Source organism: Pinus tabuliformis, chromosome 6 (genome assembly GCF_031772625.1).
Source record: "Pinus tabuliformis cultivar Carrire ecotype Pingquan chromosome 6, CPIR1, whole genome shotgun sequence".
Taxonomy (NCBI): domain Eukaryota; kingdom Viridiplantae; phylum Streptophyta; class Pinopsida; order Pinales; family Pinaceae; genus Pinus; species Pinus tabuliformis.
In genome coordinates this window covers 1267112992-1267138404 of record NC_142292.1, presented here as the reverse complement: position 1 = coordinate 1267138404, position 25413 = coordinate 1267112992, and the positions used below count along the sequence as shown (strand labels likewise).

The 25413-nt window shown below is 37.9% G+C and overlaps 1 protein-coding gene across 1 annotated transcript in view; it reads right to left on the bottom strand.

Moving 5' to 3' along the window:
• LOC149263265 (uncharacterized) overlaps window positions 1-12827 on the bottom strand; it is a 59014-nt gene extending 46187 nt beyond the window's left edge. Inside the window, exon 1 of the mRNA XM_089426003.1 lies at window positions 12102-12827. Coding sequence (XP_089282129.1) covers window positions 12102-12754 — 653 coding nt within the window. The 5' untranslated portion in view covers window positions 12755-12827. The remainder of the gene's footprint in view (window positions 1-12101) is intronic.
• Window positions 12828-25413: the final 12586 nt, after the last annotated feature.

Here is a 25413-nt window from a genome sequence, read left to right as displayed (position 1 = left end):
CGAAGGGCTAATTAAGTTTGTTAATCTATAGTTCTTTCTTGGTGTTCTTTTTGTGTGTTAGGGGTTAACTCTAAAGAAAACTTTTGTGGTATAAAGCATTTTAACTGCTCCATAGTCAAACATACTTAAATTTTTATATCTAAGAATTGACTATAGGAAGGTGGTAAATTTTCCTAGGTTTGGGTCACTAAGCATCAATCATTTTAATTCTAAGATTGGAATTGATTAGCATTTAAATTTCATGGTGTTTTAAAGTATTTGGATTTCTAGAAATTTAATTGCTGGAACATTGTGCATCTATTGAAAATGATTGTTATTGCTTGAATTATTTAATGCTCGTTACATGTTAGACATTTTGTGAATATTTTCAAGCGATTGTTAAAGAGCTCTGTCATGGAATTATAATAGATTGCATATCTCTGTTTCCTAAGCTGAGTATTTTTGAACATCTATTGATATTGATTCTAAATTGCAAAGAAGGTTTTGTTCTCTTTGAGCTATAATTGTATCAAGAAGATTTGAAATAAGCGTGTGGTTTAATTGTAATATCTTCAAGAGTTTATTTTTAAGTCTTCATCCAGTAAAGCAAACATTTAATTTTGGAGATTGAGGGTTTCTGCGACGCAAGTGTTTTCTCATCCTCGAGTCTAACTTCATCTCATTTTCTGGTGCATTTGCATATAAGCTAGCTTTGCATAAGAAAATTTACTTCCAAGCATAAGCTTGGTCGATAGAGACATAGATATCCATCCATCTTTGCTTGAGAAACCTGCTTTTAATAGTACTTAAAACAGTGACCTTGCAGTCAAAGCCACAGCTCTCTGCAGCGCCGGAGGCACCGAGTATGTTAGATTTTCAAGAGAGGTATCATTAATCACACCTTAGTATGCTTCCCCTTATCTTCGCTCTGCCAATTACTACGAAATCAGGCTCAACACAAAACGGATCGAAGGATTCACATTTAAGTAGGCATTTAACTAAAATTAATCAAGATTCTTACATCTCACATTAGCTTTAGGATCTGCATTTCATATAAGATAGTCATTCATCTAAGCAGCAGTTGCTAATCGATTACTTGGTCTTAATTTCCCTAGCAAGACCGTTGACTCCATAAGGCACTGGTATCAATCGTTTAAAATCTAATCAAATCCTATAAATCTTGCTAAATCTTAATCAAGTACTTGTCACTTCACTATGTCTCCCCGAACTAGTTGATTCCCAACTAGTTCTTCTTCATTCCATTTTTCCATAATCTACCCCCCTTAGCCTGTTGTAGGGAGACAGCTTAAACGGAGAGATTGGGGATCAAGGGGACAGCCCCCGATCTGAGCCGATGTCGTGGTGCCTAGACATTCTGTGCGATAACAAAGCTGACTACCAACTCTGGAATGCTTAATGCAATTCTTGGAACAGTTCCAAATCTGGCTAGATGTTGAAGTCTTCTACTAGAGGAAGTGCTCCCAAATTCTCGGAAAAGGGAGACCATTGAGGTCTTAATCTGGAATACTTGACGTAGTTCCTAAAACAGTTCCAAATCTGGCTAGAAGTTGAAGTCTTCTGCTAAAGGAAGTGTTCTGAAAAGGGAGACCATTGAGGTCTCAACCTATGGTGGTTTAAGGAAGGCCACCAACCAAAATGCATGTTCATGGGCCATGACTCTATCTCTGGCTACAACTTTGAATCTAGGTATGGTTGACTCTAGCTCTAGGCTCAGGTAGCAGGCTCAGGTTGTGGCTCAGGCTTGCTTGATGTATCTTTGAAGCTTGTAGATGACCATCAATTCCCCCCTGTCAGATATAAGGTGAGAAGATGAAGAAATCTCAATTGCAAGACGTGTCAATACTCGAGAACAAATTCTGTGGTATGACCAAAATATCTTCTTAGTTGTTGAAGCCCATTGCCAAGAAGCGATCCATCCAATGTGAATCTTCGTTCATGCAGAAGGTTTGTTTCTGAAACATTTGTTTAAATGATGAGTATTTTTATCACAATGCTCACACAGGTGAAGATCAAAACAATGATCTTTCACATGGCCAACTTTGTCACAATGTTGGCATTTGACAATTTGTTGTGAATGTGGAAGAGCAGGATCTGGAAGAGATGAATATGAACTGTCATGAAGAAACCCAACACTTTGAAACTAAATGGGCTTAGAGTAGTCTGGAATATGAAAGGACACATCCTTGTCATATCTAAGATTGGTTTTGTTCCTGTTGTTGACAAGCTCTTCCCAAGGTCTGATGATGGGCTTGGGAAGTGGAACCTGAACTTCTGCATATTTATGTAAAATTGTTCCTAAAATGGGCACTTGATCTAAATCAACCTCAGGTTCAATGATTTGATCACTTTTTGGCAATTGATGGGAGTTAACTTCATACTCAAAAAAGGGGATTGTTCTGAACAAAAACCAGTTCAGAATGATGTCTTTTCTACAGAAACTCATCTTCTTGTAGCTACAATTCAAGTTGGAGAAATTCGATCTTTTCTTGTGCATCTTGCAAACAGATTCGAATATTAGAGAGAGAGTCCTTGTTGATTTTTACCATCCCATCAATAGTGGAATTAGGGTATTTGACAAATTTAATGCATCATTAAGTCTGGCCATTTTTCAAGCTCGGCAAATGAGGGATGTCTGCTTTAACCAAAAAGGCACCCGTAAACATACAAAAGGATATATAGCTCCCAATACTAAAAGTTGCAACTACACAATGAATAATGCATGAAAATCAGTGAAGTCCTCCCAATTGTGAATAGAATAAATCTCACAAGGGCACTTGACTCTCTTTATCTCCTGGTTTGCAAGTATTTATATAATGATTTAGGGCACATTTGATGCCTCCTCCAAACTTATAAAAAGTCACCAAAAAAAACAATATCTGACTCCAATCTTATCTTGCAAATAATTAATGCATCTCCTTAACAACAATGCTAATAAGCTCTAGCAGATGTCACTACAATATTCCCCAGTAGCAAAGGTCCCATAAAACCAAAATGCACAAATCTTATCGATGTATTCACCTATTTATTCCACTTGTTGAGTTGTTGTGTAGGTATATAACATAGAAGTTTGAAATCGAATACAAAAAAGAGTGCACAAGCACTTTATAATTCAGCTTTGGTTTCGGGTAACCCTGGAAACCACAACCAAGCATGGAAAATGCTCTCTGTTTGTGGGGGTGTAGAATATATTACCATTGTTGAAGCAACTATTGTGTGAATCACTTCCTTCGACGTCGAAAAAGGTCCGGGTTCATCCCAGCAACATAAGTGAGCGTATAAGGAAATCTGAATGGCACTTCTCCAATTGTTGGGAGGGGAAAGAACACCTCGAAACCTAAATGGCATTCCAACGCCATGCTTCATGGGTGGGAGAGCAATTCATGAAGAAATTTGGTGAGCACAACGCCAAGGTCATGTGCCACATTTGCACCTAGTTGTAAAAATCTTTCAGAATATAGTGATTCATATTATGGTATTTAAGAACGTTCAAACAGCTTCATTGACCTGAACCAAAGTGGCTTCAATGCAATTCATTTAACAATCTTTTGCTTTAGAACACTCCCATCACCAGACAAGGTCGTTTCTATTTCTCAAGGCGTTCTCCACACCAAAATCTACTAGGTTGTGCTTTACGACATTGTCAGGGTTATTGACAAAGATGGAAAATCCACCCTTGTTGCCAGTAATGTGAACTAGTCAACCAGGCAGACACGAACAAAACAGGACCTCAAGTATTTTTTGTTTAAGGCCATGACCCTTCAAAATTCGCAAGACTTTATTGAACTTTATCCGCCTATAGACGTCTAAATATGCTTCTCTTCTACAGGGCTGTCGAGACAAGAAAGTGCTCCTTTGTGACAAACTGTTACATACCCACATCATTCAAACTAGATCCACAAGAAACCTAAATTGAGAAAACGTGTTGGTCGTCATGTATGCCAAGTGTGGAACCCTGGTGGATGTTCGCAGAGCACTCGCATGTGAAACACCTAATAGAAGCAAAAGCCTAGTTTCATGGACTGCTTTAATCTTAGCTTACACAAAGAATGGGCAGGTTGAGGCGACATTCACACTCTTTAATAAAATGCAACAAACAATAGGTTTAAAGCATAGAAAATATTTTATCTTGTTCGAAATTATACCCACACGCGAACATATTGTGAGAAAATCAGAAAGATTTTCTTATATTGATCATTACTTGTGATATTCTAGAGTTCTTATTAACTTTTTTTATGCTCTTCTTTTATCTTCTTTTCATCAAGCAATCATCAAATCAAAACATGAAGATCAGGGACACCAAATATAGGCACTCAGCCAAGGCTAAAACCCCTCTATAGGGGAAAACCCAATCAACTCTTCCACTAGTAGATTCAAATCAAGATGAGACAATCCAAGACCTCTTAGACCTAGACAAATACCTCCTCCAACCACCAAGTCAACCCTTCCTTCTTGTAGATGATCCTTGCCAAAGTCTCCAAGTACCAGCTTCACAATTGCAGCTTCAATCTAGAATTTTGGCCCTCTAGTTACAAATTTTCAGCCCCAACCTTCAAAACTTTGGGTCGGAAGTAAATTCGGAATTTCGATAGTAGCAATAGTCCAATAACTTCGAACGTGTGAGAGATAGAATGCCCAAAAACTCGATTTAGGTCTTCCTAGCTAATCTTCTCCTTCTCCAACAATTTCGCTCTCTTTTTTTGCTCCTCTTTCTTGTAGATCGAACTTCTTGAGTGAGTGTTCCAAATAGGTCAAATTGTCTCTTATTTATAGCCTTCCAGCTGGGTCGAATAGCCCTAATCCAAGCCGACTTGTTGAGGATAGGGCCGACTTGGTGTGGAGGTGACAAATGATCCTTTTGACTTAAAAATAATTCTTTTTACATTATACAAAAGCCCAAGAAGGGTCTAATAAAAATGTCAATGACTTTATTAACTCAATACAAAACCTAGAAGCATTCAATAGAGGCTTTGACCTAGAAATTGTTGACCCAAGCATGAAACCCATGCTTTAATAAGTCATTTTCTTTTATAATAAAAAAATATCTTTTTTTTTTCTTTTGACAATTACATTACACCATGACTCAAGTACAATTATGAAGACCGACACTAGTCACATTTTTCAACACTTGCTCTTAACTAGAGAGGTATTCATAATTACATATATAGGTACATGGAAGATCTCAAAATGATACGATCTATGAAGAGTCACAGCACACACGCAGTGCTACATATCTAACCAAGGTATTCTAATTGGGTGGGACTAAGGTGAACTCAAGATTTAGCCACTCTAGGTACCATCAAGCCTTTAAGCTTTATCGCCAACCCAGGGGTCTAGGTGCGTATCCAAGGTCGAAACTACATGACCAACGCCACCCTCCCTACTTCGAGATCTAGACACTAACACACAAGCCGGCCAGATGTCCTCCCAAGCATCTTGTTGCCACAAGATGCTTCACCTATCCTTATCAACTAAATCAGATATATATCCACCATTCCAAGCTTGCTTCAAACGTTCAATCTTTTTACAGAGAGATGCTTCACAATCCCAACCCCAATCAGTAATAAACCTTTAAGTATATATACAAGTAAACACGAACCTTCAGAGTCCTCAATCTTCTGATGCTACTTAAGTTTAAGCTATCCAAATACAACTTGTTGGAAGCTTTATTCTTTCACTTCTTCAGTAGCACCAAATATAGCTTCAGTATTTCTCAAGTCTTTTTCACGAACATCCATTTGTAGTTCTTTTATTCATTCTTTAGTTTCGTTCTTTCTTCAAGGTACTCATTATGACTGTCATAATATGCCCTCCCTCTCAACTAGGGAGATATACTTTTTCTTTCATCCAAACTCCCTCTCAACTTAGGGAGGTCAACAACTACCTGCTTTTATAACATCGAAGAAACTTCATTCTTTCTCATAGCAATCAAGGTCATCTTGATCATCATCATACTTATAGCTTCCTTCATCATGCTCATCATTATGAACATCTTCAATTACAAACATTTTCATCATCTTAAAGATCATGTACCTGCAAAAATTTTAATAGCAAGGACACCCAAATAGATGCATGAAGTTAACTATATCAAAATTATAATGGAAGCATCAGAACATTCAAGTTTTTAGACATCAAATACCTAAACCTAGTGAGGTTCATCCTTAGCAAGGGTCACATCTTTTTACATACTAGACTGCAACTTCTTGTTAGGGTTTTGTTATAAACCCTAGACTCCATCACAAAGCCTTAACAATCCAATCATAGTATTATACATCTAAGGTTTAAACGATATGTTTTACATGTCAGACTCTACTAGGGTTTGTTGCAAACCCTGGATTTTATCATCAAAGCCATATCGAAAACAATATCATGATGTCCTTGAATATCAATCTCTACTAGGGTTTTGTTACAAACCCTAGATTTCACAAACTAAAACATGAGTATCAACAATTAAGTTAGCATCCTTGCACATACATATCTAGGATGCACTAGCATTTCATATCAATATCCACTAGGTAAACCCAAGATTAATACATCAAACAATTTTGACCATGCTAGGGTTTCAATCAACTAGATGAATATATACCAAGGGCTTCATTCCTAGGATCTTACTATAATTATTACAAGGGTTTTTCTTATAAACCTTAATTTACCACACCCTAAATATCTAGGGTTTCATTTAGATATTAACAGCAAACCCTAAAGGACTAGGGTTCTTACCATAACATTATCAAAGCCCTAAACTTCAAAAGAATAAGATTTCTAGACTTTATCAACAACCCTTAAGTAGATTAGGGTTTCATTATTCTAACATACCCTTAGCATTAAGAGGCTAGGGTTTTACAGTGAACCCTAAGGGTTAGGGTTTCACAAGAATGATCAAATGACAAGAGATAGTATAACAAGGGTAGATTCAATCTAATGATTAATCACCCTAACAAGAATCTCTATGATTCAAAACCCTAGACATAAGAATGTTAGTAATATGAAGCAAATTTCAAAAGAGAATGATCATACCTATTGTATGGAGAGAACCTTGTGACACAACTTATAGTCTAAGACATACCTTGAGTTGTTCTTTACCAAACCTTGTAGGACTTCAGTTCTTGAAGGGATTCCTTTGCAACAAAACTTCCTTCTTGATTCAAGTCTTCCTTTGAAGTCTCCTCCATAACCATTGTGTATTTTGCAAGCTTTCCTAACCAAGAAAAATATAAAAAATTATTAGCATATAATACAAACAAATCTTGATATGAGAGGGAAACCAAACATAAAAGAGGAAACAAGGAACAAGATACTTATCTTTTGGTAAAATGGTGAAGGCTCCCTCTTAATCCAATCTTTCTAAGGGATACCTACAACTTATCAAAATAATTCAAAAATGTTCTAACAAGACATATTAGACCTACAAACTCTAGAAATCAAAACATAAAGGAAAACAATACAAAACTTAGAATAGAAGACTAAGAAGGATATGTAAGAGAGGACTTAATAGTATAAGTCTTTGAGTTTCGATTATGTAGTCTTGTTCTTCTTAAGTGGAGCTTCATCGGTAATATTTGCTTGTTCCCTATCTCTCTTCTTATTCCTTGGATTCTTAGGACATTGATTTTTGTAATGACCCATCTTATGACAGTTGTAGCATTCAATATTGGATAGGTCAACTTTCTTCTTTGGTCCTTTGAACTTCTTGAAGGTTCCCTTCTTTTTGTGATGAGCAGAATAGGCATTAGAGATGTTGTCTTCCTCATCCTCCTTGTTGTTTACAAATGATATTCGGGCTTCTTCTTGACTGCATGCATTCTGCATTTGTTCAAAGGGAATTTTCGTGGGATATAGACAACTCAGGCATACAGGGTGTATCTTCCAGGATTTAGGAAGATAGTTCTTAGGCAAGATGTGAGATTCCAGGAGGATCAGGGTCTGAAAGTTCCCTTAGAGCATGAGCAGATTGCAGTACCTTAGGAGGAGCTACTTGCTCCCAAATAGGAGTCACAACCAGCACCACAGAGTCAGCCACAGCCACAGGCTAGTGGCAAGAGGGTAGCACAACAGGATTTGTAGCAGGATGAGAAGGAGAAATCAGGGCAAGAGCAAACAGATCAACCAGAGCCACCCACCACAGGGAGGAAGAAGGTCGAGACTGTCAAGAGGCTCAAGAGCAGGTCAAGGCTCCTAGCACCATGTTTAGGCAAAGTAAACAGACACAAAGGTACACAGGTTATATGGCACTAATGACAGAGTTCGTGGACAATGAGCCTTCTTGTTATAAGGAGGCAGCTTCTCAACAAGTTTGGCAGGATGACATGGTGGGGGAGTATTCCTCTATCAAGAAGAATGGTGTCTGGGAGATTGTTCCATGACCTAAGGGGAAATCAGTAGTTGGATTGAGATGGGTGTACAAATTGAAGCATGGAGCAGATGGGAATGTGGAGAAGTACAAAAGGCCAGGTTCGTGGCCAGGGGCTTCTCATAGATTGAGGGCCTATACTATGAGGAGACTTTTGCCCCAGTAGCACAATATTCATCCATCAAGACTATTCTAGAACTTGCAACATAGATGGGGTGGAAGATCCACCAAATAGACGTGTAGACAACCTTCCTCAATGGAGTGTTTTGAGGAGGAGATCTGTATGGAGCAACCAGAGGAGTTTGAGCAGTTCAACAGAGACACACATATGTGCAGGTTGAAGAGAGCTCTTTATGGACTCAAGCAGGCTCCGAGTGCATGGTACTCTCGGATTGAGAGCTACCTTTGAGGATTGGGCTTCACTAACAATGAGGCGGATGCCAACCTATATTACATCATGGTTGAGGGCTTCCACTCATTCTAGTTCTCTATGTCAACAACCTTATACTAACTGGAGATGAGAGCTTGATCCAAGATTGAAAGGAGGACCTTGCAAGGGAGTTTGAGATGAAGGATATTGGGTTTATGCACTATTTCCTTGGCTTGGAGGTTTGGCAAGGTGATGGTGAGATCTTCGTGGGGCAGGGCAAGTACACTGAAAAGATTCTCCAGAGATTTTATATGCAGGATTGCAAGCCCATGGGCACACCTCTAGTCACAAACTGGAGGAAGGTGGATGCTACAATATATAGACAGCTCATTGTGTTGTTGATGTACTTGGTCAACACGACCTAATATTTGTTTTGCAGTCAATCAGCTAAGTCAGTTCATGGTGGAACCGACCAAAGTTCACTGGGTTGCTGCAAAGCATGTGTTGAGATATCTCAACGGCACAGCGGATTATGGATTGTGGTACAGACAGGTTGATGGAGTGAGGCTTGAGGGCTTCACAAATGCAGATTGGATAGGGTTCTCCACAGATAGGAAGAGTACTTCATATAGTGTCTTTAGCATTGGGTCAATAGTTGTTTCTTCGTATAGCAGGAAGCAGAGATCAATTGCACTTCATTCAGCAAAGACCAAGTACATGGCTGCTAGTCAAGCAACTTGTGAGGCTATTTGGAGGAGAAAGTTGCTTGTGGGACTTTTCAAACAGAGGATGGAGCCTACCATGGTCCATGATACACTATGATAACAAGAGTTGCATCAAACTCTCTGAGAACCCAGTGTTTCATGATCGCTCAAAGCATATCGAGATCAGGTACCATCATCTCAGAGATTGTCTGTAGAAAGGGATAGTGAAGCTACCGTACATTCCAACAAGGGAACAAATAGCAGACATCTTGACCAAGGCATTGGCAAGAAGCAGTTTTGTTCATCACAGAGATAAGTGGGGAGTTGTACAAAATCCCTTCCTTGCTAAGAGTGAGTGTTGAAAATGTAGCAAGAAATTGATTCCTTGATTTGTGCCTTAATTCAAGGAGCCAAATTTGAGTTCCTTCTTTGGCAAGCTCAATTTCCTAAAAATTAGGATGAGCTATGATGCAATTAACTAATGTGCTCAAGTGGAAGGACGAGTTACTTGTCTTCTAGTGCGAGTTGATTGAGGAAAAGGACGAGTGGTTGAGTTTCAAGTCTTAAATTTGATACAAGATGAGTTGCATGTGAGTTTTCACTTAGTTAACTCAATCAATCACAAAATCATTCCTTAACTAAACTTAGCCATTTGAATTGCTATAAAAGAAGGAACGAAGGCACACTTTGTATCATAATTTTGTGTGAGCTTGTGCGAGAAAGAAGCCAAGGGGTTTTCTTGTGCGAATTGTTGGAGGAAGATCCCTTAGAAGTGCGCATAGAAATAGGGAATTTCCCTATTTAATAGGAGCCAGATTTGCGCAAGGAATTCGGGCCTCTAGTGCGCATAGATTTAGGGAAGCAGGGTCAGCATCTTGCAGGTTGTTTCAAGCCTAGACTAAGGCTGAGAGGTCATTGTATTCTCTATTGAAGCAAGTGTATTTGTAAGAGATCTATTGCTCATTCTTCTTCAATAAAATTCTCAAGCAAGCAAGGGTTTTCCCAGTTGGGTTCCCTAGAAAAATTGTTGTGTTCTCTTGTGTGAATTGTGCATTTATTTCTGTTCTATTTCGCTGCAAATTTCGTAGAGAAATTTTGTGTTTATATGAAAAGAAAGTGTCTTTCAGATTGTTCATATTAGCAGATCAGAATTTCATGGAATTTCTACATGGTAGAGGCTTACCAAGGCATTGAACATTTCAATCGTTGTCTTCTTCTTGGATATATGAGGGATCAAATGATCCTTTATGACATGCGTGACCATCTGCTTGGCCCTCGGTTCCTTCTTCTTGGGAGCTACCAACTGTTGCGAATATGTAGGTGAAGCCACAACATCCTTGACAATATCCAAGTGATCATTCTGTTCCAACAAGAGTGTAACCCTCACTTTCCATGACAACAAATTTGAGGCAACATCTAGTGTGTCCTCAAATATGAGACGAGGTGAGGTGATTTCTGAGATCTAATGTACAAACTCCTAGATCAAAAAAGTAGTCCTTAAAAAAAATTGAAACCCTCTAACTACTGGTCCTTTTTTCTGATGATTTGCCACAGTAAAATCTTGAAAATATCAGACAAAGAAATAGCTTTGATACCATGTACATTTTTCAAAACATGTATCTCTCATTACATAACTCGAAAACAAAATTTATTTAACAGCAGAAGATTAAATTTCTGAACATTGCACCAATCGCACAACAACTGGAAAATGAACAGTGAAAGAAATAGAACACACACACAAGGATTTCTCCTTCAAATTAGTTTCTCATTCCTTTGATCAAAGCTTACAACATGACCTCTGCAGCCTGCTTTGAACTAGTGGATGTACGGTCGATAAAATCACCTCAAACAGGAGTGCGCAACCTATGAAAAGAGGGTACAGCTACAACAATAAAGTTTGCTCTATTTCTGTCTTTCCTGGACAGCAAATCGCTATTCCTCCCTCTCAATCACTAAAGCATGCTCCAATAATATCAAATTTACATGGTAATGTTCTAATATGAGAGTATTAGGCCATGAAAGGGGAATTTTTTCGTTGATGTCTTGCTGGATTAGGGCCTAACTGGTGAGGTGGCTTAGTTATATCGTCTAAAAGCTTTCAAGATCAATGGGAATACTTGGTGCACCTATAATGGAACGATACTCCAAGGTGATCCCTCTGTCCCAGTGGACAGAACTAGCAAAGAGATGCAGAGGAGTGTTCATTATTCACTCATACGAAATTTTCCCCGGAACTATGAAGTGATAGGTAGGGCGGTTCAGAAACATGGGCTCTCATGATTCTAAGCTGCCGTACCTATCACTCCATAGTTCCGGACATAATTTCTGTACGGTGGACTTCATTTGATCCTGAGAACTTTTAAGACCTAGGGTATCACTATGTGCAATTGTGAAGAGTGCTCTAAGGGCCAAACTGAAGTTAGGGAATCGTTCAAAGTGTAGATAAGTTTGGGCACTACGAGAGGTTTGGCCATTGGAGCAACTGTACACTCGCTCTATGAAATGTCATCATTGAGAGTATGATATAATATTTGGCATAAAAACGCCAATTATGCATGCTACACAAAGAACATTTATCGAATTCAATTAACCTGAAAAATGGATTTGATTAAAGCCTTCAGATAAACGAAAACCCAATTCATTAGCGAAAAGAAAGCTCAGAGCACTGTGAGATGTTTACCGTATGATGTCGAAGCGCTCACGACCAAATCTTTTACATGCGCTTCTGAGACTCTTCAAAACCCTTACATCCTCTTCATTGCCACCGCGTACCTCGTCGGCAACATCAACATCATCATTAGCCTCACCTTCGTTGGCTCCCTTGGGACTCAAATACTTCCCTTCCACCAGGCGGTCCACCAACTCAATCCATTCCGGCCACGGGTGGCATATTTCAACTTGGGCCGACGAAGCCTGTCCTCCCTTTTCTTCTTCATCATCATCACTGCTGTTGGTGAGTTTAGCGGAATCGATCCCCGCACCTTCTTTTGCCTCAAGTTTGTTCTGCTTCTGCTCGACGATTTGGAGATCATTTACTACGGAACTCAGCCTAACGCCCAACCAATCGATTTCATTGGGGTTTTTTTCAGAGTGATCCTGAGGTTTCTGTGGATAATTTTGCGAAGATTGAGAGCTACAGAGGGTCCGGTGCCAGGACAGCCCAGGCGCTCGCACAGGGCATCGGAGATGTCTGTAAGATGCCAATCGTGGAGTGAAACTGTAAACATATGAAAGCAACCTAGGCAATTTGCCTAATCCCATCATCCATCTCAACAGAAAACAACGCATAAATCTACATCGGATAGGCTGGTTGAAGATTTTCTCAGCGTACATAAATTTTCACCGGACAAAAACATGATTTTGGGTTCTCTCGGGTTGTCCACTCGATTGATACCGGACAAAGTAATGCTGGCCGGAGGAGGAGTTTAAAAATAAAATGGTTTTTAAAGTTATTTTTACAAATTAATTTAATAGAGACTTCAAGTTGTTTAATCTATATATTTATATATATTTATTTATAGGATCAATGTAAATCAATTTTAAACACCAAAATTTGAGAGGTTGGAATTAGTAATAGGACTTGCTTTCATATTGCTTGTATAGTTTTACACTAATTTTCATTATTTGAATTTATTTATTTATTTAATACCAATGTTATATGGTATTTTATCTTGTTTTTTTCTAAAAACATAGTAAAACTATCTTATTATTGTCATATATTAAAATAATTAGCAATTAAGTTTTGTAAATATAGTTGTAAAATGTATATTTGGGAAATTTCACTTGGTAAATTTATTTATACATTTAAAAATGTATTTTAAACAAGTGTTATATAGTAGTTTATCTTATCTTTTTGTAAAAACATAGTGAAACTATCTTATTATTGTAATATATTAAAAGAATTAGTGACTAAATTTTGTAAATATAGTTTTAAAATGTATCTTTGATGCAATATTGTTTTCAATCTATTTTAGGGTCTTGAAAATTATCATTTAATATACAACCTAATTTACAAAAATTAAGAAATAATACAATATGTTATTTATAAATAATTACTTATAATATATAGTTTGTTTTAGATGCTCTTTGAAATATTAAATGTTATAACTATATTAAGTAAACATAAAATGGTAAACATATTTAGTGATAAATATATAAATTTAAAAATATAAAGCAGTTATTTATCATGAAAATTACAACATTATCAGATATTTTTCATGTTAATTATAATAGTAAATCTCTTAATTAATATAAAATTTATTTTACAACTTTTAACAAAGAAATGTATTAATTACCTAATTATGTGATGTCTTGCTCACGTAATTATGGAATGCAATAAAACAAAAACAAAATTTGATGTGACCCATATACTCTTGGCTCAAATAATTATGGAATGAAATAAAAACAAAAACAAAATTTGATGTGACCCATGTATTCTTGACTCAGTATTTGAGGGATTGGGCAATAACATGTCCAAATTGACAACCAATTCCATGAGAAATAAATGCCAATAAAATAAATTGCGAAAAATAAAAATTAAAAATTAAAAAAAAAAAAAAAAAAAAAAAAAAAAAAAAAAAAAAAAAATTAAAGTTACACTTTATTAGATTCAAAATTATTTCTGATATTTAATTGAATTAATAAACAATCAACAAATATCCAATACATAATATAAAGCAGGTATAATAACAAAAAATCACAATCTTTATGTATTTAAAAATGTATTTTTAACAATAAAAAATCATAATCATGCTTGAATTGTATTGCCTAAAAAAATATTCATGCATTTAAAAATATATTTTAAACAATAAAAAGCTACAATCTTACTTAAATGGTATTGCTAAAAATTATTTCGTATTTAAATTAGAATACGCCCTTTGGGTACAACATTTTGGTATACCATCTAATTTTAATGTGAAAGGTTTATTTTTTTTAGTTTTAGTAAGAAAGTAAATTGTTCTTTTCCTATAAAATGAAAAATAAAATACCAATGACAAATAAAATACCACACCTTCAATTGTGTCAAATTTTATTTATAAATTAAAATACCAATGACAAATAAAATACCACACCTTCAATTGTGTCAAATTTTATTTATAAATTAAAACTCTAGATATTAATAATTTCTTAGTATTTAAAATTATTGGATTTATATAAAGGTATATTAACCATGGTAATGAATTTTTTTAAAATAATCAAAATATAGTATTATTCTATGATGTTACTGGAATGTCTATTTAGAACAAAACAACTATTTAAGGTCTTGGATGATACATTTTTTCATTAAAGAAACATAACTTATAACAATATTTAGCCATAAAAAATACAGGGGTAATAATTGATGAGCATGTGCATTATGATGCAAAACATTATCTACGAAATAATACAAAAACAACATTGTTTTCTTTGTCTAAAAAATGGATGTTTAAATTAAATATTACTTATTTAAAGTGAAATTAATTTTGATCCCTAGTGTCTATTTTTGTGTCTTCGTATTAAGTAGCATAAATAACACATTCAAGTAATATTCATAAGTCCAAGCAAGTGAAGCAAACAGTAAAAACAATGGGTAGTAAATACAAGCAAGTGGAGTAGGGAATAAGAATATCTACATGTGAAGTCACGGAAGATTGGTAGGCACCATTTGTAAATCTTAGCAACAAGAGGATGGGGAGTTGATTTGAATTAATATTGTTTCCCCTTCATGAGTAGCAAAAAAATTCACTACAACCAAAGTCTTTGGTCTTTAATTCCCACCACAAAGATGTAATTTCAATAAATAGGTGATACATGCCTACATGAGCTCCATAACAACAAAATTCTATTTATAAAAATGATAACAATTCTTTCTTTTTAATTATCATAATATAAGGAAAAATTGTTAACATTATTTCTTTTAGGCACACTCTAACTACCTTTTTAAAATTGTCATGGTATATATAAAAATGATTAAAAAAAACCATAAAAATAATGACCAGTGGAACATATTGTGGAAAAATTAGTGGCTCTTTATTTGAAAAAACCAGAAACAGTTTTCATTTTAAATTTGACAAGTAATTTTCATTTTAAATTAGATCAATGAAACTCTTAATAAAAAAAAATAATAATAATGAAAAAAACATAATGTCCACTTAATTAAAAAATAATAAATGGGCTAATTCAACTTCTTATATTACAATTTTGTTTCTATTAATTGCGCCTAAAGGCACTCTATAGTCCAATATGAGGGAGAAGTTGTCACATAACATTACATTTAAAAATGATACTTGAATTAACAAATTAAAAATAATAATAACAAAAAAGTTAACGTTGGTAATAAATAAAATACTACAATTTCACTTTAATTTTACATCAACATTATAAAGAGATAAAGTAAAAAAATAAATTATATATATATAATACGTTTTGATATGAGACGGATATGTAATTCTTTATTACTTAATATGGAGTTGAACAACATCATTTATGAGACCTGGTCTTGGAATTATTCTTCCGATTCCTCTTGGGAGAGCTGCCGCGACACAGGAAATGGCCATCGCTGGAAACCCTTCCGCCGCAGGAAATGCAACCCCCGCCATGGCGATCACCGGAGGTGGTGTGGCAGGGAAGGTCGTCGTTACTGATCTCCCCTGGCTCGACAGTCAGAGCGCGGCTTTGGAGGTTTTAGACTTTTTTCAAAGCACTAGAAGTGCCCTGGTCACGCGGCTCAACGCCTGGAAATCGCTGGAAGCTCTAGGCACAACAGACTTACCTCGCTCATATCAACTACTGCCTGAGGAGCCAAATACAGTAAAGGCAGATCTGAAGGAGCGGCCAACACAGCCTTTCGAGGCCAGAAACCCGCAGTCGTTTTACGTTTTTGCCCACTATGGGGGCGGAAAACTCTCAGAGATCGGAATGATATACACAGGATCTGCTAGCCTGGTGTTTGTCAGGCTCATTCCCCAGCAGTTGATCCAGGCATGCAAAGTCGAGGGCCGGTATGGGGCAGATCTGCCTCCGCAAATAACTGCATGGGCCAAACTCTGTAGATCTAGAGGATATTTGCAACGTTTTAACAGGGGGTTTACAGGATGTGAGGCGCAAATGAGAGATCATCAAGACAGGGGCCCAGATCTGGAAGAATGCTCAACTGATCGGGCCAAATATTGCAGATCCGGAGTGGATCTGTCGCTCAAGGCAACCAGCAACGTTTTGCTTCTACGCAGAGTAGGAACTCAGCAAAATTGCAGACACCAGGTAACAAAAACTCGTTTCCAGATCTTCATAAAAACCCCAGAGACAAAATCTTTTTTAGTATGGGTACATTCAGAAAGTACTGTGCTGCAACTGAAGCAGCAAATCTGGGTATTGGCTGGATACCCTAGCAAGATCCAGCACTTGGTAAATGGCAGATGGTCTCTCCAAGATAACAGAACCATGGGAAGCTATGGAATTAGCCCAGGAGAAACCATCTTCTTGAATCTCAGGCTGAGGGGAGGAGCCCCTACTCAGGGTCAGACAAGCAGCACAGGGGAAGATAAAAATTTCAGAGGAGGGGATAAGGGGACAAAAACAGCACCCCAGCAGCAACCCAAAGGAGGAGCCTCCTACAAGAACATTCTTCAGGGCAACAAAGATACAGGGTCCCCTCCAGATCAAGGCAAGTATATTCCCAGGCCATACATAGTGGATCAGTTAGGACAAACCCCAGCTCTAAACTTTGACACTTCAGGGCTTGATGACTTCGTAAAGTCCTACGAAACGCAGGCCCTAATCTGCCGCTTTAACAGTTTCTGGCCAAAACCAATGGATCTATTCCATTGGATTTTCAAAACTTGGACCATGGAATGTGATATACATCTATGCTCCAAGGGATTTTTTATAGTTAGATTCGCATCCCCGGATGTCAGAGAACAAATCATCAGAGATGGACCTTGGTTCTGGGGAACATCGGGGTTGTTCATGACCCCATGGTTCCCAGATTTCGATCCAAACAACATGATTGTATCCAAAGTGCCGGTTTGGGTCCGTCTATACAATCTTCCCCTCCACTTCTGGAGTGAACGAGTTTTGGAAGGAATTGGGAACAACATAGGGAAATATATCAAAACAGATCTGGAGAGGATTGATGAAAGGGTCTTCACTTTTGCACGCATTTGTGTGGAAGTAGATCTAAGCAAAGGGCTGCCAGACAACATAAGGCTGATCTATAAACAACAAAACTGGCTACAAGCACTAGACTATGAGAATACTGCTTTCAGATGTAGGCTCTGCAGGCAGACAGGACACCTGCAAAGCACATGCCCAGAAGGAAAAAAAGCTAATAATAAAAAGAAGCAGAAAGGGAAGCAGAAGAAGGGATGGCAATTCCCTCCCCCGGACTCAGATGACGAAGAATCAGAAGCAGAAGAGGACGTCACTCCCACAGAGAATGCAGAGGCACCACAAGAAATGGAAACTCAGGAGGAAACTACTTCAGAAAACAAGATCACAAAGCACCACCAAAATCAGGCAGAGAAGATTAGCGAGAATCAAAGCATGGGAGGGATCAAATGGCATCACCACTCAGATACTTCAGATTCAGACAAGGAAACAACCAATCAGAAAGCAGAAACACAGATAGTCATAGTTTCGACCGAGCCCACACAAGGAGAGTGGCGCAAGGTCGAAAAGAAAAAGGGGCGAAAAACTTGAAATGTGAGTTTTTACTCACTGCTGGATTTCAGTTTCTTTTGACTCCTTCTTCTCTCTCCTCTCTTCTACATTCTTTTCTTCTTTTTGCACGTTAGTCTTCAAACGTTGTGTGGGGTGCGTTTGCACTCGAGCCATTTCAGGCAGCTTATGGAAATGCTTCAATGCATCTGCTAGTGTAACTTTTCATTTTTTAATAAAAAGTTACCTTTTTTTCCTTGGAAAAAAATATGGAGTTGACAGGAAATAATACTATTGATATTACATGATGCATAATTCATTCTATGCTCAGTTTATATGTAATACTTAAAGCATACATATATTAAAAACTATATATATATATATATTTCAATGTTCATATTAAAGAAGTGTTGCAAAGCAACTTGGTCCATGTCACTCAAGTTAGAAATCATGTTATGTGAAAAATTGCATAAAAAATATATATCTTACATTGGTTAATACTAAATTAATAATAGTCAATAGGTAAATCGAATTTGTAACACCCTCCTCCCACATTTACCCCAGCAACGGGCCAACCGAGTTAAACATGTGATGAAAGGCCACTATGATATGATTAAACCTTCTAAGTCACATTAAGGAAGTGGAATCGACAGAAACACATCATACAGACATCTAACATTATCAACAGAACCCTCAGAGGACAAGTCAGCCACTCAGATAGTCTTTCCCTAAGTCCCACTGTTGTTTTAGGTCTCTTGGGCCATAGTCGCTCTCATGCTATGGGCAAGGGAGTGACCAGCAACCTAAATTCGCTCTCACAGGACTGTCTGCCAATGACTGTGGACAAGAATTGTCAATGTTGTGCCAACGACCCCGGGATTTAAACCATTTTTTTAGGCTCAAAGCCCAAGTCACTTCCCAAAATTGATCCATCTCTTCAAATCAGTAAGATAACATGGAAATGACAGTACTAAAGCGAATACTTGTTCAAGACCTTGATTGGAACCCTACTAGCCATGAGAGGCATTTTGTCAAACATATGGCAAATGTGTAATCTACAGGTGTAATTCACAGTTCTGAGCATAGGGGTCTCATACTTAGTTGAGAATCACTAAGAACCATTGATGCCTCAACAAATCAACTGTCATTCCATCCATTAGGTCATAGATACATTGATCATTCAATTATACGTAAAAACATGATGAGAGCCACACATGGATGTTGTCATAAAACACATACATGACCGGTATAATAGTAGCATAAAATACTCATGAAAGTATAGTCATATAGACCACATATAATCCATCAAATGCTCATAGAAATACAAGGAAAAATAACCTTTCATTGATGATGCAAAATCCAAACTGGGGATGGGACTTCCACGTTCCACCCTACCGTAGAATGGTTGAGCCAAATCTCTCTTCAGCCATTCACCTCTGTGCCATATTCCAAGCATGAATGTGGGATTTCATAAAACACATCAATCAAAACTCATCCAGGGCTTCCAAAGGCCATCCACCTCAACCCATCAAATATTTGTTCCACCTCATAGTTAGACATCACCAAACCATCATGAGGTCGGTCTCTATCCCATCCATCCAGGGCTCCAGAGCATTTGTACAACCAAGGCTCCAGATCTAGTAACTCAACCCACAGCTTTTACTAGGCTCCAGAGCGTTTGTCCAACCAAGGCTCCAGACTAGTAACGCAACCCACCAAGAGCTCCAGAGCATGTGTCCATCCAAGGCTCCAAGACTAGTAACACAACCCACCAAGGGCTCTAGAGCGTTTGTCCAACCAAGGCTCCAGGACTAGTAACTCAACCCAAGCTAAGGAACATGAGAACCAATAAAAAACAAACAATGCAAGTAAACCCACAATCACCATGAATATCCAGGAAATGGAAAGACTATGCAATCCACAGTCGATCCAGGCAATCCTCCATGCTAAAGATAGATCACAACCAAGAAACCACATGCATATGCCATGCATGCCAAAACTAGTGAAGGAATCATACATGAGTACCTGCAAGCAAATCTGATGTAGTTGTTGATGTCGATGCCTCCTTATGCTTTCCTGCTTTTCCTTTGCCTTCTTGTTCCAAGAATCCAAGTATGCCACACCCTCCAAGAGTGTTCCAAGAAAAATCTAGGTATCCAAGAGTATGAGAGAGAGAATAATGAGAGAGAGCTCCAACATTGAAATGGAAAAAGGTTACCAACTGATCCTCAGAAGCCTTTTTATGAATGAGGCCTCTATTTTCCTCATTTTTTCATTATTTTCCTTCAATTTCCTCCTCACATGTAACCTGTGACCTTTCACCTCCCTTTTCTCGTAATTTCCATTATTTTCATAAATAAATGTGCCAAAAATGTCATTTTGCCTTTTCAAAGCCTTAGCCATTGCCTTTTCCAATTTCCTTAGTCATAAATAACCAAATGAACACCCCCTAGGATGTCTTGCCCAACATTCAGCTTGGAATAAGTGTCTCGTTCATCTATGGTTATTGTTTTTAACTTTTATTACATGGAATTTTCACCAGGGTTGTTACAGAACCCTCCCCCTTGGGGGACACCGTCCTCGGTGTTCAATCACACATATACCTCAACAGCCTGCTAAAAGAGGACATACTTCTTATGGAACTTTATAACATAGCTCGATGCAGTATTTACAATGAAAGACCTACTCAAGAGAAAAACATCATGACAACATGACTACATACCGCATAGTGGAGATTTATAATATAGCTCGTCATAGTATTTACAATGATTATCCTTTTGAGTGTCAACTCATATAACATCATAACATCATGATAACATAACCACGTGATAACATAATAACATGACACTCATAACGCATAGTGGAGCTTTATAACATAGCTCGTTGTGATATTTACATCCATACATGGGTGTACATATGTCAGCATCATCAAAATACAAATAGCAAAACATATGCCAAATCATATACCAAAGCATATATCAAAACAGATATTAAACACCATGTCTAAGCATATATCAAAACATCATATAACATATATCAAACTATCATAAAGTAAATATCAACCACCATAAACCAAATACCAACCATCATAAAACATATACCAAACCACCATAAGCAAATACCAAACCACCATATCAAGTTGCTTTGCCTCAACCGAAAAACAAGGAAGGATACATAGCCCGCATATGATCCGCCATCTCCCATGTAGCTTCATTAGGCCCAAAGTGCTTCCATTGCACTTTAACTTGCTTAATTTCTCAGTTCCAGAGCATGAACACCTTTTTCTACAATATACACTAAGGCTCCAGCTGGAATTCTCCATCTGGTTCCACCTGCAATACAAACCAGTCAATTACATGATCAACATCTTTAACATACTTCTTAAGCAATGAGACATGGAAAACATCATGGAATTTCACTGTCGGAGGCAGTGCAAGTCAATAGGCTACTGGCCCAATCCTCTCAATGATACTGAAGGGTCCACAAAATCGTGGTGCCAGCTTGGCACATGAGCCAATCCGCAAGGAGCTCTTCTTCGGTTTGATGCGCAAGTACACCTGTTCCCCAACCTGAAACTCCTTGAACAACCTGTTCCTATCTGCATAACTCTTCTTCCTATTCTGTGTTTCCTTTAGATTCTTCTTGATTACCTGCATTTCATGTTCCATGTCTGCCAACATATCTGGTCCAATCAATACGTTGCTAACCGAATCACTCCAAGTGATAGGAGTGTTACAATTTTGCCCATATAGTGCATCAAAAGGACTCATCCTCAATGACTCATCATAATTGTTGTTGTATGTGAACTCTACCAAAGGGAGATACTCTTCCCACTTCTGTTGTTGATGCATCACATACATCCTCAACATATCCTCTAATATCCTGCTGACCCTCTCTATATGTCCATCTATCTGTGGATGATAAGTTGTGTTGAAGGCCAACTCTGTGCCCAAACCTGCAAATAACTTCTTCAAAAACTTGGAAGTGAACTTCGCATCCCTGTCTGATACAATCTTCTTTGGAACATTGTGTAGTCTAACCACATCTCTAATGAATACATGTGCCACATCACTAGCTGAGAACATAGACTTCACCGGAATGAAGTGTGCAACCTTTGTCAACCTGTCCACAATGACCATGATGGAATCATGTTTCTTCACTGTCTTTGGAAACCCTGTGATGAAGTCCATGGAAATGACCTCCCATTTCCATTATGGAATTGCAATGACATTCTTCTTTCACTCGCTGACAATCAAAACATCTAGCCATAAACTCTGCTACATCCCTCTTCAAGTTCAGCCAATAGTAAGATCTTTTCACTGCTTTCAGTGTCTTCTGGCAACCTAGGTGACTTGAATACGGTTTCGCATGAAACTCCCTCAAGATCACCTTCTTGAGATGACTGTCATTTGGCACATATATCCTGTCTCAGAAGCTAACCAATCCATATGCTGCAAGACAATAGTCCAATTCATGTGCACCTGCACCTATATCTGTACCACTACCTGTACCTGTATTCTCCTACAAACTGTGCACAATTTCCATATATCTGACATCCTGTTGTCCTACCCGCAAGATCATGTCTTGTAAACCTGTCCCATAAGAGCTCATTGTTGCTAAGTGATTCCCCTGTACCTGCCTGCTAAGAGAATCTGCCACTCTGTTCTCTTTACCTTTGATGTATATGATTTCAATGTCGAACTCACTGATTGTGGCCAACCACTGAGCCTGCCTACCATTCAGATTAGGTTGGTCAAATAAATACTGCAAACCATTGTGACCACCAATCAATGTGAACCTCCTACCCAGAAGATAGTGTCTCCACATCTTTAGTGCATGTATAATTACTACCAACTCAATATCATGTGTGGGATAACTCTAATCATCCTCATTCAGTTTCTGTGACTCATAGAATACTACCTGCCCATCCTGCATAAGGACTCCACCAAGTCCTCTCTTGCACGCATATGTGCACACAAAAAACTCTCTATCCGGGTCTGCAATCTTCAACGCTGGTGCATGTGTTAACAATTGCTTGAGTTGCTCAAAACTAGCCTCACATTCTTCTGTCCATTCAAACTTCTTACCTTTTCTTTGTAAAGATGTGATAGGATAAGCAATCTATGAGAATTTCCTAATGAACCTCTTGTAGTATCCTGCCAAACCCATGAAGGATCTCACCTCATCCACATTCTCAGGAGCTACCCACTCCATAATGACTCTTATATTTTCTAGATCTACTGCAATGCCCTTCTTGGAGACAACATGCCCCAAGTAGTGTACCTTAGTCTGAAAGAAACTGCACTTGTTGAGCTTAGCATACAACTGATGCTCTCTCAACAATTTCAACATTGTTGCTAAATGCTCGGCATGCTCTTTTTCATTTTTAGAATATACCAATATATCATCAATGAACACAATAACGAACTTATCCAAATATGGATGCAATACATTATTCATCAAGCACATGAATGTAGCTAGAGCATTAGTTAAGCCAAATGGAACTACAACAAACTCATAATGCCCATACCTGGTCCTGAACGCAGTCTTGTAAATGTCTTCTTCCTTGATGTGTACCTGATGATATCCGGATCTCAAGTCAATCTTTGAGAACATTGCTGCTCCCTTCAGCTGATCGAACAAGTCATCAATCCTCGACAAAGGGTACCTGTTCTTGATATTCACTTTGTTCAACTACCTGTAATCAATGCATAATCTGAGAGTACCATCTTTCTTCCTCACAAACAAGACCAGTGCGCCCCAAGGTGATACACTTGGCCTAATGTATCCTTTGTCCAACATTTCCTTCAGTTGTAGCTTCAGTTCTACGAACTCAAGTATGCTCATCGAGTAAGGTGATTTTGATGTTGGAGCTGCCCCTAGCACTAACTCAATAGAGAAGTCTACCTCCCTGTGAGGTGGCAACTATTTAATGTCCCTAGGAAATACATCCTTGAACTGTTGTAAAACCGGGTACTTATTCAACACATCTGCATTATCAACCTCCTCACCCTTATCACTAGAAATGTACACTGCGAATAAATTGCACCCTTTCCTGCGGCTATGCTTTGCTTGCGTAGTTGTCACCATCCTTATTGATGTGGCCTTCTTCTTACCTTGTAAGACTTTTGGTTCTCCATTGTCATCAACACACTCAATAGATTTGTCATAGCAATCTACCTTGGTTCTATGAAGATATAATCAATCCATGCCCAACAACATATTGTATGATCCCAATGGTAATTCATTTAAATGTGTAGTTGTAGGCATACCATTCAAATCAAATGCACAAGCTCTTACCCAATGATGAACTCGCTTCTTCGTACATGTAGCCAACTGCACTAACCAAGATTTTGCATGCAATTCCTTACTCAAACCACAATTATCCACCAAGTCAGGATTAACATAGCTATAATTAGATCCAGGGTCAATCAAAATAGAAATAACTTGATCACAAAGCTTACCGTCCATCTCAATGATAGACGCATGGTGTTTCTACTTGTCAGTTGTCCACTGCTGAATAGATACATGGAATATTCTCACTGACATCCCCAATATTCTATGCCTCTTGCACATTGTATAACTTGGGTCTACCACTCTGAAATTGTGGACAATCTTTCCTATGATGGTCCCCTCCACAAGTCCAACATCGTACAAGTTCCTTACTCTAATCCTCAAGACGATGTCATTTACCTCTCTCTGACGCATTGAACCGCTTACATGGTGCAACATTTTCCTTGTTACCTATGTCATTTGGTCTTGCTTGCTTCTTGTCCCATTTTCCTTTGTTCTTAGCATTACCTCTCCAGTTTGGTTTAGTCTCAATTCGATGCTTTGATTGTTCATAGCAATGCTTTAGCTTCCGAATGGACTACTCCAAAGATCTAGGCTCATCGAACTCAATCATGTCCTTAAATGCAACCAGTAACCCACTAATGAACCTCTGAATCTTAGCCTTCTCCTCCTTGAGGTAAGGCACATACCTCAATAGTTACAAGAACTTACTAGTGTACTCATCATATGTCATGGATCCCATCTTTAGTTCATAGAATTCTTTTGCCCTATCATCAAAGTACCTCTCCAATATATACTTCTTCTTGAATAGTCGCTCAAATTCACTCCAAGTCAGATCTTCCTCATTTATGTCCCTGACATTCTTCACATCTTCCCACCAGATGTCTACTTTACCTTTAAGACTGAAAGTAGCCACTCTAGCTTTCATGTTCTCTAAATAGTCATGCAACCTGAAGAACTTCTTCATACTAAGTAACCAAGCCTCTACATCTTGTGATCTATTTACCTCTCCATCAAAAGTAGGTGGATTTTCCTTCTTAAACTCATCTAGAAAGCATCCCCTA